Source organism: Gopherus flavomarginatus, chromosome 1, assembly GCF_025201925.1.
Source record: "Gopherus flavomarginatus isolate rGopFla2 chromosome 1, rGopFla2.mat.asm, whole genome shotgun sequence".
Taxonomy (NCBI): Eukaryota; Metazoa; Chordata; order Testudines; family Testudinidae; genus Gopherus; species Gopherus flavomarginatus.
In genome coordinates this window covers 371,351,066-371,369,523 of record NC_066617.1, presented here as the reverse complement: position 1 = coordinate 371,369,523, position 18,458 = coordinate 371,351,066, and the positions used below count along the sequence as shown (strand labels likewise).

At 45.3% G+C, this 18,458-nt stretch overlaps 1 protein-coding gene across 1 annotated transcript; it reads left to right on the top strand.

Moving 5' to 3' along the window:
• Positions 1–17,158: 17,158 nt before the first annotated feature.
• On the top strand, positions 17,159–18,130 carry LOC127044255 (olfactory receptor 52E2-like). The gene has a single exon (XM_050938867.1). It carries the CDS (start codon positions 17,159–17,161, stop codon positions 18,128–18,130), a length of 972 nt encoding a protein of 323 aa, XP_050794824.1.
• The last annotated feature ends 328 nt before the right edge of the window (positions 18,131–18,458 follow it).

Below are 18,458 nucleotides of genomic sequence, written 5' to 3'. Positions count from 1 at the left end.
TGTTTGTGGGAGTCTCAGCTTCTCTTTGCTCTGCCAAACGACAGACCTGCAGCCTGGGTGTCACAACCTTTACTCAATTTTGTTTACAGTGGTTGTTTCTGAATGTTAATTCTATAACTTCAGTTGTTCTTCCCACTGCTAAAATGCCTGATCTTTGCTCTTCAACTGTTTCAATCTTTCATCTCTAAACCGCTATCTGTACTCTCCTTCCCCACCCCAGGCTGCCTTGATTCCAGCAGCACATTGCTCACTAGTGATGTTTCTATGCTTCCCAGGCATCCCTGGCTCCCACAACCTCCATGCTGCCTCATGCTCACCACAGCTCTTCCTCTGCATGGGTAAGGTAAGGTGTCCCCAACACACCTGCTTCCTTGGCTGGGGGTGGTGAGTGACTGTGTCTCACATGAGTCAAATGCCAAGGGAGGCACCTGTGTGGCTTCTCTTGTTACCCTCATACACACTGTGGAACAATTTTCAAGCTGAGGAGAATGCATATTATAGAATGAGAGCGTGCTACCCTAGGGCATGTGAGGGAGTCATAGTATAACCCCCCACTCTGAACCTTAGCGTCCAAGAGATGGGGTACCAGCATGAATTTCTCTAAGCTCAATTACCAGCTTAGTACTTGTAGCGCTGCCACCAACCAGGAATTCCAGTGCCTGGTACACTCTGGTCCCAACCAAAATCTTGCCCGGCGACCCCCAAGACCCAGACCCTCTGGATCTTAACACAAGGAAAGTAAACCCTTTCCCTCACCGTTGCCTCTCCCAGGCTTCCCCTCCCTGGGTTACCCTGGAAGATCACTGTGATTCAAACTCCTTGAATCTTAAAGCAGAGAGAAAAATTCACCTTCCTCCCTCCTTCTCTCTCCCCCTCCCAGACTCTCCCTGAGAGAGAAAGTAATCCTAACAGAGAGAAATTAACCTTTCTCTCCCCCTTCCCTCCTTTCTCCCCACCAATTCCCTGGTGGATCCAGACCCATTCCCTGGGGTCTCACCAGAATAAAAAAACAATCAGGTTCTTAAACAAGAAAAGCTTTTAATTAAAGAAGGAAAAACAGTAAAAATTATCTTTGTAAATTTAAGATGGAATATGTTACAGGGTCTTTCAGTTATAGACACTGGGAATACCCTCCCAGCCTAAGTATACAAGTACAAATTAAAATCCTTCCAGCCAAATAAAAATTTAAACTCCTTCCAGCCTAATATTCATTTGCAAATAAAGAAAACAAACATAAGCTTAACTCGCTTTTTCTACCTAGTACTTACTATTTTGAATCTATAAGAACCTGTATCAGGGAGATTGGAGAGAAACCTGGTTGCACGTCTGGTCACTCTCAGAACCCAGAGTGAACAACAACCAAACACTAACAGCACACACAAAAACATCCCTCCCTCAAGATTTGAAAGTATCCTGTCCCCTGATTGGTCCTCTGGTCAGGTGACAGACAGGCTCACTGAACTTGTTAACCTTTTACAGGCAAAAGAGACATGAACTACTCCTGTTCTATTAACCCTTAACTATCTGTTTGTGACAAAATTTTACTCAGTTTTGTATCCAACAGTTGTTGTTGCTGAATGTTATTTACATTACATGGCATTTCACTAGTGGAAAGAACCACTGACCTTTGTTCCTCAGTTGCTTCAGTCTCCCATCATACTCTGAACCCTGTCCGTACTCTATTTCCACCTGCCAGGCTGCCCAAATTCCAACAGCACACTGGTCGCCAGGGTCTTCTCCATGCTCCACAGTCATCCCTCGCTCCCACAACCTCTGAGCTGCCCCACACTAGCCACAGCTCTTCCTCTGTGGGGAGTGAGGTGCCTCCCATCATACCTGCTCCCTTGGCTGGGGGGTAATCACTGACTGTGTCTCACCAGGGAGAAATATCTTTAGTGGCAAATGCCAAGGTGCATCAAGGATTGCTAAACAGGAACAACACGCAAGCTGAGAAGTTAACATCATGTTAGCATGACCTACGTTCTTTGTTCCTAGATGTAGATATCTACATAGCTATACTAAAACACATATTGATTGCTTTAAACCAGTTTACCAACCAATACAGATTTCTCTGAATCAGAGACCTGTCTTCTCCATTATTTAAAATAGACGAATTTTTGAATCGTCTGCAAACTTCATCGATTTTCAGGCATGAGGAGGGTAAGTGGATGAGTTGCTGACATAAGTCTTTGTCACACTTGTCAGTTAACTCCACTAACCTATGTTTCAGACAAAGCTGAGTGGCTGCAAGAAATTGTCTCACTAAAAGAAAGAAACAAGGGAAGTAACAGAGGCGCAGGCCTGTAGCACTAAATGCCAACAGCCTAGCACATATTGGGCCCATTCTGTTGAGCATAAAGTCATAGCCCAGCACAAAGTCATAGCCCAGAACCTGGGTGTAGCAGGGTGAACACAAGGGCACTGGGGTCCAGGAGGGATGTGGGGGCCAACAACAGGTGGGACACCTGGCCTGCAGATGGCGCTCTGATGGCTGGTGAGCTAATTCCCGAGACGACCAGCAGGAGGTGCCGCCAGGTGAGCCTACGCTTGATTACAAGTGGTGAAGAATGTGGGCACGTGCAGTCCACCCATGATACTAGTGGCCAGGGCAAGGACAGTGGACGATTGCCCAGACATCCGTGAACATGGAGAAGCAGGAGATGATGGACCCTGGGTATGTTGGGGTTTATTATGCAGAGGTCCCAGGTGCCATCCCTGGGTGGGCTCAGGCGCAGCGACCAGGCGGAAGGGGGCTGAAGAGCTTGTGGGATTCCGAGAGACCCAAAAGGAACTGTGGGAGGTGCTATGGGCCCTTCAAGAGCAGTTTGGCCAGCTGGCGGAAGAACAGTGGGCCCTGCGGAAACTCCTTGGGAAGGAGTTAGGAAAAAAATGCGGAGGAGGTGAGCAGTGGAGGGCTGAGGCCAGGAAGCCTGTGGCAGAGCGCAGGGCTTGCTACACCTGCAGCATGACAGGACACATAAGATGGGACTGTCCCCATGGGGTTGGTGGCAGGGCGCCTTGCCCCGAACAGGGAAAGCTGCAAATACCTCAAGTTGGCCACTGGGTGAGGGAACTCAGGCAGCTGAAAATATGTTGGGCCTGTGGACAAGAAGGCCACCTGCAGTGGGTGTGCCCAGGCCCGAGGCAGAGGGTCCAAGTTGGCCCTGGCGAAGGGGCGGGACCCCAGAGGGATCCTGAAAAACCCACAACAGTCAAGAGGCAGGGAGCATGCTGGCACTGCCTGAGACCGGGCCATATAAGGAGACACTGCCCCCATGGGGAAACTGATAGATTGCAGTCCACCCCAGGGCACGGGGGCTAGATGGTGACTGGCAGTAGCCACGACTGAGGCAATGTGGGGATTGGGGGTGGAGGTTCCCTGGGTGGGGAAACCCAGAGAGAGTGGGGTACTGCCAGGGGTGCAGCACCCAAGACAAGGGCACCAAGGTCCAGGAGGGATGTGGGGGCCAATGACAGGTGAGACACCTGTCCTGCACGTGATGCCATGGTGGCTGGTGAGCTAATTCCTGAGCCGGTCACCAGGAGGCACCACCAGGTGAGTCTACAGCTGATTACACCAGGGAACTACAGACCAGTCAGCTTCACTTCAGTCCCTGGCAAAATCATGGAGCAGGTGCTCAAGGAATCCATTCTGAAGCACTTGGAGGAGAGGAAAGTGATCAGGAACAGTCAACATGGATTCACCAAGGGCAACTCATTGCTGACCAGCCTGATTGCCTTCTCTGATGAGATAACTTGCTCTGTGGATATAGGTAAAGTGGTGGATGTGATATATCTTGACTTTACCAAGATGAATCAAGTATAAGGTGTACAGAAAGTTGGCTAGATTGTTGGACTCAATGGGTAGTAATCAATGGCTAGTTAGCAGCCAGTATCAAGAGGCTGGGGTCGGTTTTGTTCAGCATCTTCATTAATGATCTCGATGATGGGATTAATTGCACCCTCAGCAAGTTTGCAGGTGACACAAAAATGGGGGGCGAGGTAGATAAACTGGAGGGTAGGGATAGGGTTCAGAATGACCTAGACAAATTGGAGGATTGGGCCAAAAGAAATCTGATGAGGTTCAAGAAGGACAAATGCAGAGTCCTGCACTTAGAACAGAAGAATCCCAGGCACTCCTACAGGCTGGGGATCAACTCTCTAAACAGCAGTTCTGCAGGAAAGGACTTGAGGATTACAGTGATTGAGAAGCTGGATATGAGTCAGCAGTGTGCCCTAGTTACCAAGATGGCCAATGGCATCTTGGGCTGTATTAGTAGAAGCATTGTCAGCAGAATGTGGGAAGTGATTATTCCCCTCTATTCAACACTGGAGAGGCCACACCTCGAGTACTGCGTCCAGTTTTGGTCCCCTGACTACAGAAGGGATGTCGACAAATTGGAGAGAGTCCTGTGGAAGGCAGTGAAAATGATTTGTGGGCTGAGGCACATGACTTGGGGGAGAGGCTGAGGGAACTGGGATTATTTAGTGTGTAGAAGAGAAGAGTGAGGGGGGATTTGATAGCAGCCTTCAATTCCCTGAAGTGGGATCCAAAAAGGATGGAGCTCGGCTGTTCTCAGTGGTGGCAGAGGACAGAACAAGAAGCAATGGTCTCAGATTGCAGTCAGGGAGATCTAGGTTGTATATTAGTAAATGCTATTTCACTAGGGGGATGGTGTAGCACTGGAATGAGTTACTTAGGGAGGTGGTGGAATCTCCATCCTTAGTGGTCTTTGAGACCTGGCTTGACAAAGCCCTGGCTGGAATGATTTAGTTGGGGTTAGCCCTGCTTTGAGCAGGGGATTGGTCTAAATGAACTCCATAGATCTCTTCCAACCATAATAGTCTATGATTATATGATGATGTCTGTTTCCATGGGGAAAACGTATCTCCTTTCCAATACAGCAACTGCTTTGTGGATCTATCTAGTCCCGTGTCCTCTCTGTGACAGTGACTGCCACAGGTGTTGCAGGATAATGTCTAAAAAACTCACCAGTATATAGATGGTGGAGTTGACTTGACAATCAGGAGGGTGTCACCCAAATGCCTAAAAACTAGACATTGGCTTGTGCTCTGAATCACATTGTCATACAGGCTTTCAAAATATTTATTTAGCTGCAACTATTGTAACTGGATATCTCTCTTTCCGTGTGAATGTCCAAACCCTTCCTGATTCTTGCTTAGCTAATGGCTTCAACTACCTCTTGTGGCAACGAGTTCCTCAGTCTATTTAGGAATAGAGTGAAGAAAGCATTCTTTTTTCTCTGTTTTGAATTTGCCCCATTTCAGTTTAATCTAATGTCCTCTTAAACTTGTGTAATGAGACGAGAGATCATATTCTCAATCTACTCTCTACCAATCTGAACTTTACAGACTTTTCTCATATCCCCTCTTCTTCATCTCATTTCTAATGTAATAATCCCAGTCTTTTCAACCTCTCTCCATATGAGTGTTTCCCCAGGCCCTTGATCATTCTTGTTCCCCTGGCCTGAAACTCTCTATTTCTGCAATATTCTATGTGAGAAGAGTGCCCAGCACTAAACAGAGGAGTCCAGAGGAGGGTGGAACATTGACTGACCGATCTCATGATGCTGTATTTTCTGTATGATAACCCATAACACTCCTTCTGGATCCCAATATTTTGCTTTGCTTCTCTCTGTGCTTGCACTATGAGCACGGTTTCACAGAGCTGTGTACCGTGACACCCAGTTCCCTGTCCTGAGTGCATACATTTAAATTAGAACCTTGTATGGTGTTTGAGGAATTCAAGCTTTTCCCTCCAGTGGGCATACACGAGGCAATTATTGCCATCAAAGTTCATCTTCCAACATGCTGCACATTCACATGCCTGAGTTAGCTCCCTCAGAGAACTTCTCTGAACTTGATTATGACCTAAATAATCTGGTGCCATCTTCAAATGTTGTCACCTCTCTGCTCACCCCCATTTCTAGACTGGTAATAGCTATAAAATGTTTACCCTACTAATTATTTTATAAACCATGTAATCCCTCTCACTGTGCTCCTCTCCCTTCACAGGTATATTGAGCATTTCTAAGCTCGATCGACGCATTGATGACATCATGGCAGCTTTGAACTTCACCCAGTCTGACCCATCAACATTCATCCTAATGGGTGTCCCTGGCATGGAAGATGTTCACATCTGGATTTCCATCCCTTACTCTACATCCTACATTTTCTGCCTGTTGGGAAATTTCATGGTTCTGTTTGTTGTAAGCAAAGAGGAGACCCTGCAAAAGCCGATGTACCTGCTGATATGCATGCTGGCACTCACAGATATCACCAAGTCTAGTACAGTCATGCCAAAGGCTCTGTGTATATTTTGGTTCAATCTGAAAGGCATTACTATGGGTGGCTGCCTCACCCAGATTTTCTTCTTTCACTCAGTTAGTTTTGTGCAGTCTGGTGTTCTCATGCTAATGGCCATTGATCGCTATGTTGCCGTATATAATCCTTTGAGATACCCCACCATCCTCACCAATGCACGAGTAGTTATGCTAGGGCTTGCTTGTTTGGTAAGAGCTTTACTTTTCATGGTGCCCCTGCCTCTGACCCTGAGCAGGCTACCATTCTGTGACAACCACATTATCCCCCAAATACAATGCGAGCACATGCTTTTGGCAATGATATCGTGTGGGGATATCACATTCAACAGGACATACAGCTTCGTGATGCCATTTTTACTCATGGGGTCAGATCTGATGCTCATTGCCCTGTCCTATGGTCTCATCATTAGGGCCGTCCTCAGAATTTCCTCCAAAAGAGCCCACCAGAAAGCCCTCAACACCTGCACAGCCCACATTTGCGTATTGATGATATTTTATACTCCCGTTTTCTTCACCATCCTGACAATCCGGTTCATTGGAGACATCACTCCCTATGGTCGCATCATCTTGTCCGCCCTCTATAACCTTGTTCCTCCTGTGCTCAACCCCATCATTTATGGGGTCAAAACCCAAGAGCTGAGTGATAAAATGGGAAAATACACTTGCAGAAGGTGATCACCAGAGGCCACTGACTTTCAACCTGTGTGACAAGAGGGTGAAAGGATGGTCCTCGTTAATTAAGGGTTTCCTGTCACAGTTTGGCTGAGCTCAGCACTTTGGAAGTTCGTAGTCTGAGAAATTCCTCTCATCTAATGTCTTATCACTCCATCAACAAGCGCTGTGCTCTCTGTTGCTCAGCTCCTTCTCTTTGACCATTACCCATCCTCTTTCATTGTCACTCATCAGCACTCAACCTCACACACCATGTCACTCAGCCTTTGTATAACTCCTAGACTACCAGATGATAGTGCAGATTCCCCTTAGTCCCTCTGTGAAAAGGTTTCCTTATCAGATTGATGAACAGAAGGTATACTTTCAGATTGCCAAACAGAAAAGAAAGAAATTACAATGCTGAATTTCTTTATCATATGTACAGTGATTTTTTTTTCATGTCCAATCCTTCAGGAAACCCAGCAGATAAACCAACTAACGACTAACAGTAACAAACTACTTCAATTCAAAATGTGGACATTGACTATCATCACTGAATGCAATTAGAAATGTATACCATAATCATGTTTTTGTTGTTGTTATGCTACAGATCTTTTGGGCTACTTTCACAATGCCAATTGCTGCAGTTTGTTTGAAACTCCTGCCAACGCTCAGTCAGGAAACAAATACCAGTACTGGGGTTTTGAATTTGAATTTTATTATCCTTTGATAGCTTTGTTGCTAATGTGGACAAACTTCTGCTGGGGCTAGAAGCTTTTTTTTTTTGTCTGTTTGTTTTGTTTTTAATCAAATCTGTACTAGGTATCTAACAAAACCTTCCTTTTGTTATTTGGTGTATAGACCAAACTGAATTAAAAAAATGCTTCAAGAAATTGATTATGTACTTTTAGGTCAGTTTTTAAGTGACCTCTGGCTTTAATGCAGTGGAAATCTGGCAACCAAATCCCTTCATGGCTATAAGTTGACAAAAACATGTATTTTTCTGGGGATTGTGGGTTATATTGTACACATAATTAATTATGAACAGAGGATATCAACTTCTAAGGCACACTACAATTATGACCCACATAAACATATTCATTTGCAAATGGATTAATAGCAAAATGACGTTTTCCCTCTGTTACTTCTAAACATACCTCTTGTGGTTGCAAAGCATTTTTGGCACATTCATATTCAATTTCAGATTCTTCTATGAAGGCTGCATGAAAACTTTATAAAAACACATTAAATGTAAACCCCAAATTGAAAGAAAACATAGTAGAGGACCAAAAAAGTGCCACTGTGGCTAAACAACAAAGTAAAAGAAGCAGTTACAGGCAAACCACATCCTTTAAAAAGTGGAAGTCACACTCCATTGAGGAAAATAGAAAGGACTAGAAATGGCAGTTAATAGGAACAGGGGAGGGTAAAGCTGATGTTGTGGAGGACACTTCCAGCCAAGCCAGTGGACTTGCATTGACCACAGCCTTAGACAGCATGAAGAATGTGTTCACCCAAGGAGTCTATCCTGGCCCAAGACCCAAATTTTGTTCAGAAAATACAGGGAGACCAGATGATCAGTCATGTCTAAGGTTAAGATTTTGTCACAGTTATTTTTAGTAAAAGTCATGGACATGTCACGGGCAATAAACAAAAATACACGTAAGCCCGTCACTTGTCTGTGACTTTTACTAAAACTAAATGGGGCAGGGTACTGACGGGGCAATTAAAGCCCAGTCAGAAGGATGAGAGCCCAAGAACGGCTTCAGGATCAGGGGAGGTCTAGCATCTACTGCCAACACAGCTAACAGCTACGTGTCCCCTGCTGCAGACCAACAGCTCAGATCTCCATGGTCCCCACTGCAGTTCCAGTGTCGCAGAATTCCAGAGCCCCCGCTGCAGCCTGTGTCACAGAGCCGCGGAGCCCCCACTGCCAGTAGCAGCTTGGAGTTCTGGGTCCCCCCACACATGATAACTTCGAGCTCCAGGTCCCCCTGACACCAGCGGTTGCTGAGATCTGCTGTAGCCTTGGCAACCCATGGCAGCTAAGAACTCAGGGGCTCCCTCTGGCTGACAGCTCTGTCTCCGTCACCCCAGAGCTGAAGTGGAAAATGTCACTGAGATCTCTGACAGTCACTAAATCTGTGATTTCCATGACATAATCGCATCCTTAGCCATGCCTGGGAACAGCTTGCTGTAGTGAATGGGGAAATGGTGGAACCCCAGTGACTGAGGCAGTGGCCAAACCTGCTCCAGAGGGTAGAGTTGCTCATTACTGGGCTCAGAGTATCAGCTGGCTATCGTTAAGTGCTAAAAGCTGGCATGTTGTTGCCTCGGTAGCGCTGTTGAGGCTGCTCAGCGCTTCTGTCCTTGGAGATCGAGTGTTATCAGTATTCACAGATAAGGTAACCTGCTAGTTCAGCAGACCATGATGTTACTCATAAAGAAAGACCACAGGCACAGTTCAGTGACAAAGGCACCCAGCCAGGTTTATTGCCAGCTAGGCATAGACCTAGCACCCTAGCTATGAGCCAAATGAGCAAATGAGCTTATGGAATTCCTCTCTCAGGTGCTAATACCCCAAGAAATCCTTATTGATCAAGGACCTAACTTCTCTTTACAATTAATGAAAGAACTTAGAATCTAATGAAGGTAAAGGTATTAAGAATTTATGGGTTTGTAGAGCAATTTCACAGAACTTTGATGGCGAGTTTAAAGAAGTTTGTATCCTCAAATTCCAAATGCTGAGACCGACTCTTCCCCCACTTCCTTTTTGCTACCAGGAAAGTGCTTCAAGCCTCCAGGTTTTCATCCTTTCAACTGCTGTCTGGGAGGCAGCCTTTAGGCTTTCCAGACCTGCTTGGAGGAGCAAAGACCCCAGGCAATGAACATAGTCCAATACATTCTCAAATTAAGCAAGCACCTCAAGACTTTGTGAGCATTTGCTAGAAGAATTTTGCTAAATGCATAATGGGTGCAAGAGAAGGCCTATAACAAAGGGGTCCAGACATGTGTGTTCAAAATGGGTGATTCAGTGTTATTGTTATTGACAAGTTTCATGTTCAAATTACTGGTTCAATGACAGGGACTATCTGAGGTAGTGAGGCATGTGGGCACCATCGATTATCAGGTCAAGCACCCAGATTAGAAAAAGGAGACTCAGATAAGAACATACGAATGGCCAGACTGGGTCAGATCAATGTCCATCTAGTCCTGTATCCTGTCTTCTGACAGTGGCCAATGCCAGATGTTCAGAGGGAAAGAACATAACAGGACTATTATGGAGGGATCCATTTCCTGTTATCCAGTCCCATCATCTGGTCATCAGAAGCTGGGGACTCCCCGAACACAGGGTTGCATATCTGAACATTTTGGCTAACAGCCATTGATGGACCTAGCCTCCATGAATTTATCTAGTTGGTGTTTTAAACCCAGTTATACCTTTGGCATTCACAACATCTCCTGGAATGAGTTCCACAGGTTGACTGTGTGTTGTATATAGTATTTCCTAGTGTGTGAAGGATATGCTTCTGTTCATTTTGGATAAAATGTGGTTTGCAGGGTGCTTATGCATAGGGAAGCATGCTGTGGCTCACCGGCCTAGCAACATTCTGGAGAAGGTCAGGGGGACAGGGGTGAGCTCAGCATGTGGAATGGAGAATTATGACCATGTGATAAACAAATCCACTTATGGAAAGGTTAAATCTGATTGGTTAGCGGTTCGTGTTATGTAACTTGTTATGTAAGTGCCATGTGCTATAAAATAGCAAGGGAAGGGACTCCTTGCTGGAGGTACTCTGCCTAATTTTTGTATCAGGGGCTCTCCTTTTGTACATATTGAATAAAGCCTTGTTGAATTGAATTGAAATGCATCAAATCAAATTGAATCGCATCACGTCAAATTCCCTTGATTCTACCCAGCATCAGACTCATTGGAAACCACAAAATCCCAACAGTGACCCTTGGTTCTTGTGTTATGTGAAGGAGTAAACAAGATTTCTGTATTCACTTTCTCCACACCATTCACGATTTTATAGCTCTCTATCTTATCCCCTGTAAGTTGTCTCTTTTGCAAGCTGAAAAGTTCCAGTCTTTTTGATCTCTCCTCAGATGGAAGCTGTATCATATCGCTAATCCTTTTTGTGGCCCTTCTCTGTAATTTTCCATTTCTAATATACCTTCTAAAAAAAATTTGGTGGCCAGAATTGCATGCGCTATCCATGGTGTGGTATTTATATAGTGGCATTATTGTACTTTCTCTAGTCTTATCAATTCCTTTCCTAATGGCTCCTTACATCAATTCACTGTCAAGTCATTTGGCCTCAAGAGTGTGGCAGTGATTTTCAGAGGCTAATGGACTGGATAGTACACATTCATGGGCAGTACGCAGTGGTACGCTGCGACGATCAATTGAAAATGGTTTTTGGTTCTGTATCTTGTGACAGTGTAGCCACACATGGTGCAGATGACAGTACATTACACACAGAAAAAATAGCCATTGTGAATTGCTGGGCTGAACTGTCTGCAAGGCTCAGTTTGCCGTAACAATCTGAGCCCCTGTTATTGGCTAATCATTTCTTCACTCCCGGGGGAGGTTCTCATGCTGAAGTTCTCCAGGATCTATTTTCTGCTCTTCCCACTGCTCATGGAGCTGAGGGAATTGTTTGGGACTCCTGGCCAACCTGTGAAACCGCAGGGACTATACAGGGAAAACATAAAAGTCGCTTCCCAGCATGCTGAGTGTCAGACATATGAGAATCATAAACTGATCCTTAAGTCTCTACATTCCTGTCACAGTTAGAACATTTCGTCTCTCTGCTGAGCAGCAGTTCGGTGAGTTGCCTCTTTCTGCATTAAAGTTAGTGCTGAGGACTCAGGCAGGGATCGAGGGTTCAAATCAAGAATCATCTGGGCAGGAATTCACCAACACGGTGACTTGAACTGTTTAGTATTTTCAGAAACACCAAGGGATTTACTTGGTAAAATTGGAACTACAAATGTACTGGAAAGAGATTAGACAAATATTTGTTTTTAATATCATTTCCTTGTCTCTTACTATGTCCTTCTATCTGTCTCAGTAGCTTCCTTTTTTCAGCTGAGAGGTTTTTTTCCATGGTTCATTTAATTTTTCCAATTCAGCAACTTCATTGCCCTTTTAGGAAGTGCAGTCACAACTTCTGCAGTGGGTATCTTCGTTACCAGAGAGTTCATAACAAGAATGGGTCACACAATGGCCAGATTCTGTTCTCATATTCTTCCATTAGTGGGTCACTCCAGATTGCCACTGGCCTCCCTGAGAGCAAAATCAGGGCCTACGTGTTTTGGAATCACAAACTTTCATGTCCAGTCTCAGAACACCACATAAACTGGGTGTTTCCCTCAGACTCTCTCAGCACTCTGACAGAATAACGCTCTCAGCAGCAGGACCCAAAGCTGTGATTTGTGCAGCTGGGACCCAAAATTTAAACACTAAGAGTAAAATCTTGATCCCTTTGATATCAATGGCAAAACTCCCAACACGGCCAGAGTTTCACCCTAAATCCACATATAGGAACTTAAATAATTGGCCTCATTTACACTGGCCATGATACTCCAGTGACTTCAACTGGAGCGGTCTCATGGCCTCTGAGAACGAGAGAACTCTTTTGGACCAAAGAAGAATTGACAGAAGAGGAGAGTTGCTGAAATTTCAAACTCAGAGATTTAAAGGTTTAAAACAATTAGGAGAACAATTTTCTTCAGGGAGGGCGAGTGGTCTGCTCACTTTGTGCCCCTGCATCTCTGGTTCTGGAGCAGACAAGAAGCACCATAGACCATTAAAAATAAAGTATGTTTCTGGCTTAGAGGAAAGCAGGTGCTGCTACAAATCTCACCGGGGAAGGTCCACGAACACACAGTGTTTGTGTGTGTTTGGGGGGTCAGGGGGGCCGGAGGAATATACAGTATCCAAGTCACAGTGGCATGGAATCCTGAAACTGGATGAAACAGGGAATGGACATACTGCCTAATGCACAGGCCAAAGAGGAATAATGAGGCCTTCTGGGTGTCTCAGACAGTGACATAACATGGACCACACAGTAGCAGTTGTCTCTGATACAATCCACCATCTGGACCATCTGTCCACCTGTTAGCAATCCCACTACAGACTCATGGTAACCTCAGCAATTGCCAACACAGAAACACAGCCTCAGGAAGGTCTGTCCAGGTTCCTAACAGGATGCAATGTTAAAGCTTTGTGTCATTTTGAGGAAGAGTTACACACACTGCCTACTTTTAGTCTCCACGTCCTCTGTCCCTCCATCCATATCTGTCCCTCTCTCCTTCTCTGCACTGGCTGAGCTGCCTCTGAGGTTCCCTTTGCCCCCAGAAAATCAGTTCAGGCTGATCTCTCCCTTTTCTCTGGTGCAGACAGACACTGAGTACAGCCTAGTCTGAGGAGATATTGCTGTGAGCTGTCGCTGTGGGGTCTGGCACCTGGTTTTGGTCCTGGGAGAAGGGTTTCACTGTGTGGCAGGGCTAGAATTTGTGGGGGTGGGAGACCTACATGGAAAAGTGGCCAGCACTGTGGGTTGTGCAGTAGGGAGCAGGCTGTTCAAGAGGGCAGTGCTGGAGGTGGTGGGGACAGGTAGGGGGTGTAGCGGCAAGCAGCACTGGGGCTTATATTTAACCTTTTAAATGTTAGACTGAAGGAATTTAATGATTTTCTTGCAGAGGGAGTTCTAAATGCATATCAGTGCTGGGGGCGAGGAGCAACATATAGAGGGACAAGTGGGCAGCACTGTTGAAATTAAATTTTTCTTTGTGATTGTTGGCTTGGGTCAGTCTCAGGGTCTCTTTGCTCTGGCAAGCCCCAGAACTGCAGCCCGGGTGTCACCTTGACTCAGGTCTGTTTCCAACTCAGTTCTGCACTCCTGTCTCTCCTTGTGTAAGTTCAGGCATTTGACTGGCGAAAAGAACCACTGAGCTTGGCCTGACTCTGCACCTCATATTCTCCATAGCGATATTGGTATGATGTGATTAGAGCATAATTCTGATACATTTTATGCAAGATGAGTCCTGTAAGATGCCATTGGAAAAGTTATGATTTTCTGAATATGGTTATCCTATTTGTGTGCATTGATCCTCTTTGCATCTGAAGTTATAAATACTGACTCTGTATCTATATTTCATAAGTTGTTACAGCTGGGTAACACCCACTTGGCATGTTGCTTTCAGTCTAGATAGATGTTTGGGGAAAGACTATTCAGGGCAATGAGCAATTAAGAAAACAATAGGCCACAGGAGAAACTTACCTCTCACCTGGTGACCCTTCTGAGAACGCCCCAGACAGCCTGTACATAAGGCTAAGATTTAATAAATGGCATTGTTAGTAAAAGACATGGACAAGTCATGGGCAATAAACATAAATTCATGGACCCATGACCAGTCCATGACTTGTACGAGGAATCACTGCCTAAATTTTTGGTGTTCTGGAGGAGTCCGTAGGGCACAGCTACTACCCCGTAGTGGGGAGAGGGGGTCCTGGAGTATCCCCTTATGTTGGGGGAGTCAAGAGTGACCGCTGCTACTGGGGGGGGCTCTGGGGTGCCCAGTGGTGATTTGGCATTGGGGGTGACCCAGGACCACTGCCTGCATGAATGCTGGATGAGGTGAAGTACCAGGAGAAGGTCTACAGTCTGTCAGAGCAGCACATTGAGAGAGGGAGCCCAGGCTGGTGAGTCAGAGGAATCTGTGGTATCCCAGTATCAGGTGGCACCTTGGAGGAAACCCATCACACTTTGCTCCTCAGCTGCTCCAATCTCTCATCATCTCCCATCCCAATCTCCCATCATCCTCTGACTTCTTCTTTGTCTTCTCCTTCACCATGCCAGACTCCCCTGATTCCAACAGCATGCTTGGTCACCAGTGTCATTTGCATGTTCCTCAGTCATCTCTGGCTCTCACAAACTCCAAGACACATCATCTCTTCCTCTGCAGGGGGTGAAGCGCCTCCTACCACACCTGCTCCCTCAGCTGAGTGGTAATCACTGACTGTGTCTCACCAGTGAAAAGTCTCACACACGAGTGGCAAATGTCAAGGCAGGCATCTTTATGGCTTTTCTTGTTACACCCATACACACCACCCGGCGCTTTAAGGCTGCAACATAGGAACAACTGGCAAGCAGTGAAGTATGCACATAGTATAATGAAAGCAGGCAACTCTGCCACATGTGAGCCTACATAAATGCAGCTGCCACATGGATGAGCCACTGGAAGCTGACTGAAACAGTGGGCCCCTGGGAAACAAACATTTAACCCAGGATGCTCTGGGACCATTTGCTAACAAGCTCTGTTTCTCATTAATAATGAAGGGTGTACACTCATTCCTCAGTGCGGAGATTTTATTGGGTCAAACCATTATTTTTCTCACCTAAAATGTTCATCCATGGAGTGCCTCATGGGATCCCTCAGCCTCGTAACATACCCACCTAGCGTAATATTTCAAACGTGCCAGAGTCACATGAGAATTTCTCCCCATAGGGTTAAATTCAACACAGTCATGAATAGAAAAAAAGTTTCCTTCAGTAAACTCAGAAACAAGATTGCAGGCAAAATACCTCTAGCTGACTCGTGGGTACATGTTCGTAGATTCCAAGGCCAGAAGGGACCATTGCGATCATCTAGTCTGTATAACACAGGCCTGAGAATTTCCCCAATATTATTCCTAGAAAAGAACTTTTAGAGAAACTCCCAATCTTGATTTACAAGTTCTCAGTGATGAAGGATCCATGAAGACCATTGGCAAATTGTTCTAGCGGTTAATTATTCTCACCAGTTTAAAATGTACACCTTATTTCCAGTCAGAATTTCTTTACCTTCAACTTCCAGCCATTGAATCGTGTTACACCTCTGTATGCTAGGTTGAAAAGCCTATTATCAAATATCGGTTCCCCATGTACCTAGTTACAGACTGTTGTCCAGTCACCTCTTTACCATCATTGGTAATTAAATAGATTGAGCTCATTGAGTCTATTGCTATAAGGCAATATTTCTAATCTTTTCCTAAGTCTGATTCTTCTCTGAAACCTCTTCAGCGTATCAACATCCATCTTTAATTGTGGACACAAGAACTAGATACAGGATTCCAACAGCAGTCACACCAGTGCTGAACACAGAGGTAAAATTACTTCTCTACCTCTCCTTCAGTTTTTCCTGCTTATCAGCCCAAAATCACACTGGCTTTTTTCATCACATGGTCACACTGGGAGCTCATGTGCAGCTAATTATTCCTTGGCCCCCAAATCTTCTTCACTGTCATTGCACTTCCCACAGTAGTCCCCCACTGTGTAAGCATTGCCTGAATTCTTTGTTCATAGATAGAGATATCTACATAGCCATATTAGAACTCACATTGTTTGCTTTGACCCCGTTTACCAACCAATGGAGATTGCTCTGAAACAGTGGCGTGTCCTCTTCATTATTTACAATCCCACAATTTTGTGTCATCTGCAAACTTCATCGATATTCAAGCATGAGAATGGTTAGCAGATGAGTTGTTGTCATGTGCCTCTGCTTATACTTGTCAGCTAACATCTGTAACTTATCTCTAAGACAAAGCTGGGTGCCTGCATGAAAGTGTCTTACCACAAGGAAGATGGGAAGTAACAGAGGTGCAGGCCTGTAGCCCTAAATACCAAGACCCTTATGCCCTTCATACTCATTCTCTTAAGCAGAAAGTCATAGCCCAGCACTAAAATAACTGCTTCCATGGGGAAAATTTGGCTCTTTTCAATATAGGAATGGCAATGTTGAAATATCCAGATGTTGCAGAACAAATTGAAGGAAACGAAGAAGTAGATATTTGAGGAATTCAAGCTTTTTCCTCCAGTGGGTGTGCACGTTGCAGTTATTGACATTGAAGTTCATCTGCCATCATGCTGCCCATTCACCTTGGTTGGTTAGCTCAATCTGAAGACTTCTCTAGACTTGACTATGACCTCAATAATCTGGTGCCATCTGCAAATGTTGGCATTTCATTGTTCACCACTCTTTCCAGAGTGTTAATAACTATAAAATATTTATTGTGCTATTTATTATAAAGCGTGTAATCCCCCTCACTCTGCTTCTCTTACTTCACAGACACCTTGAGCATTTCTGAGCGGAATCGATGCATAGATCACCTCATGGCAGATTTCAATCTCAGTGATTCTGACCATTCATCATTCATCCTAATGGGAATCCCCGGCCTGGAAGCTGCTCACATCTGGATTTCCATCTCTTTCGCTACATTCTACATTATCGGCCTGTTGGGAAATTTCATGGTTCTGTTTGTTGTAGGCAAAGAGCAGACCCTACATGAACCAATGTACCTGCTGCTTTGCATGCTGGCACTCACAGAAATTGGTGCATCTACTTCCATTGTGCCAAAGGCACTGTGTATATTTTGGTTCAATTTGAAAGGAATTACTTTGGGTGGCTGCCTCACCCAGATGTTCTTCCTTCACGCGGGTTCTGTGACACATTCAGCCGTCCTCGTGACAATGGCCTTTGATCGCTATGTTGCCATATGTAACCCTCTGAGATATGCCACCATCTTCACAAATGAACGAATAGCTACTCTAGGGCTAGTGTGTTTGACAAGAGCTGTTCTCTTCGTTCTGCCCCTGCTTCTGCTCCTGAGCAGGCAGCCATTCTGTGCCAACCGCATTATCCCCCATACGTACTGCAACCACATGGCTGTGGCAAAGATGTCATGTGGGGACATCACAGTGAACAGGTTGTACGGCTTGGTGATAGTATTTATAGTCCTCGGGTTTGACCTGACACTCATTGCCCTGTCCTATGGTCTGATAATCAGGGCTGTCCTCAGAATACCCTCCAGGAAAGCCCACCAGAAAGCCCTCAACACATGCACAGCCCACACCTGTGTGATGCTGATGGCTTATCCTATCTTCCTTTTCTCCACTCTGACATACCGATTTGGTCAGGGTATTGTTCCCTACGTACACATCATCTTGGCCAATCTGTATTACCTTCTCCTTCCCGTGCTCAACCCTATTGTTTATGGTGTCAAAACCAAAGAGTTTCGTGACAAAATGCGCAAATACATCTGTGGAATGTCATCAACTGGGGCCAGTGACTCTGAACCTCTCTGACAAGCGGGATAAAGGATATCCCCTCATTATTCAACGGCAGTCCGTCCAAGTTTGGTTGAGCTCACCATTGTGTAAGTTCACAGTCTTAAAAGCTCCTCACACCTAACACCTTATCACTCCAATACCAAGTACTGCTCTTTCTGTTGTTGAGTTCCTGCTCTCTGACTATCACCCAATCTCTTTCAGTGTCACCCATCAGCCCCCACCTCCACACACCCTGTCCCTTCCTTTTCTTTGACTTCCAGACATCAGAAGATACTGCAACTTTGTGAAGCCAGGTGGATTTCCATTAGACCCTGTTTGCATAGCATTCTTGATCAGTTTGGAG

Coding starts and splice junctions, on each gene's coding strand:
- LOC127044255 (XM_050938867.1), top strand. CDS start 17,159: ATGGCAGATTTCAATCTCAGTGATTCTGACCATTCATCATTCATCCTA.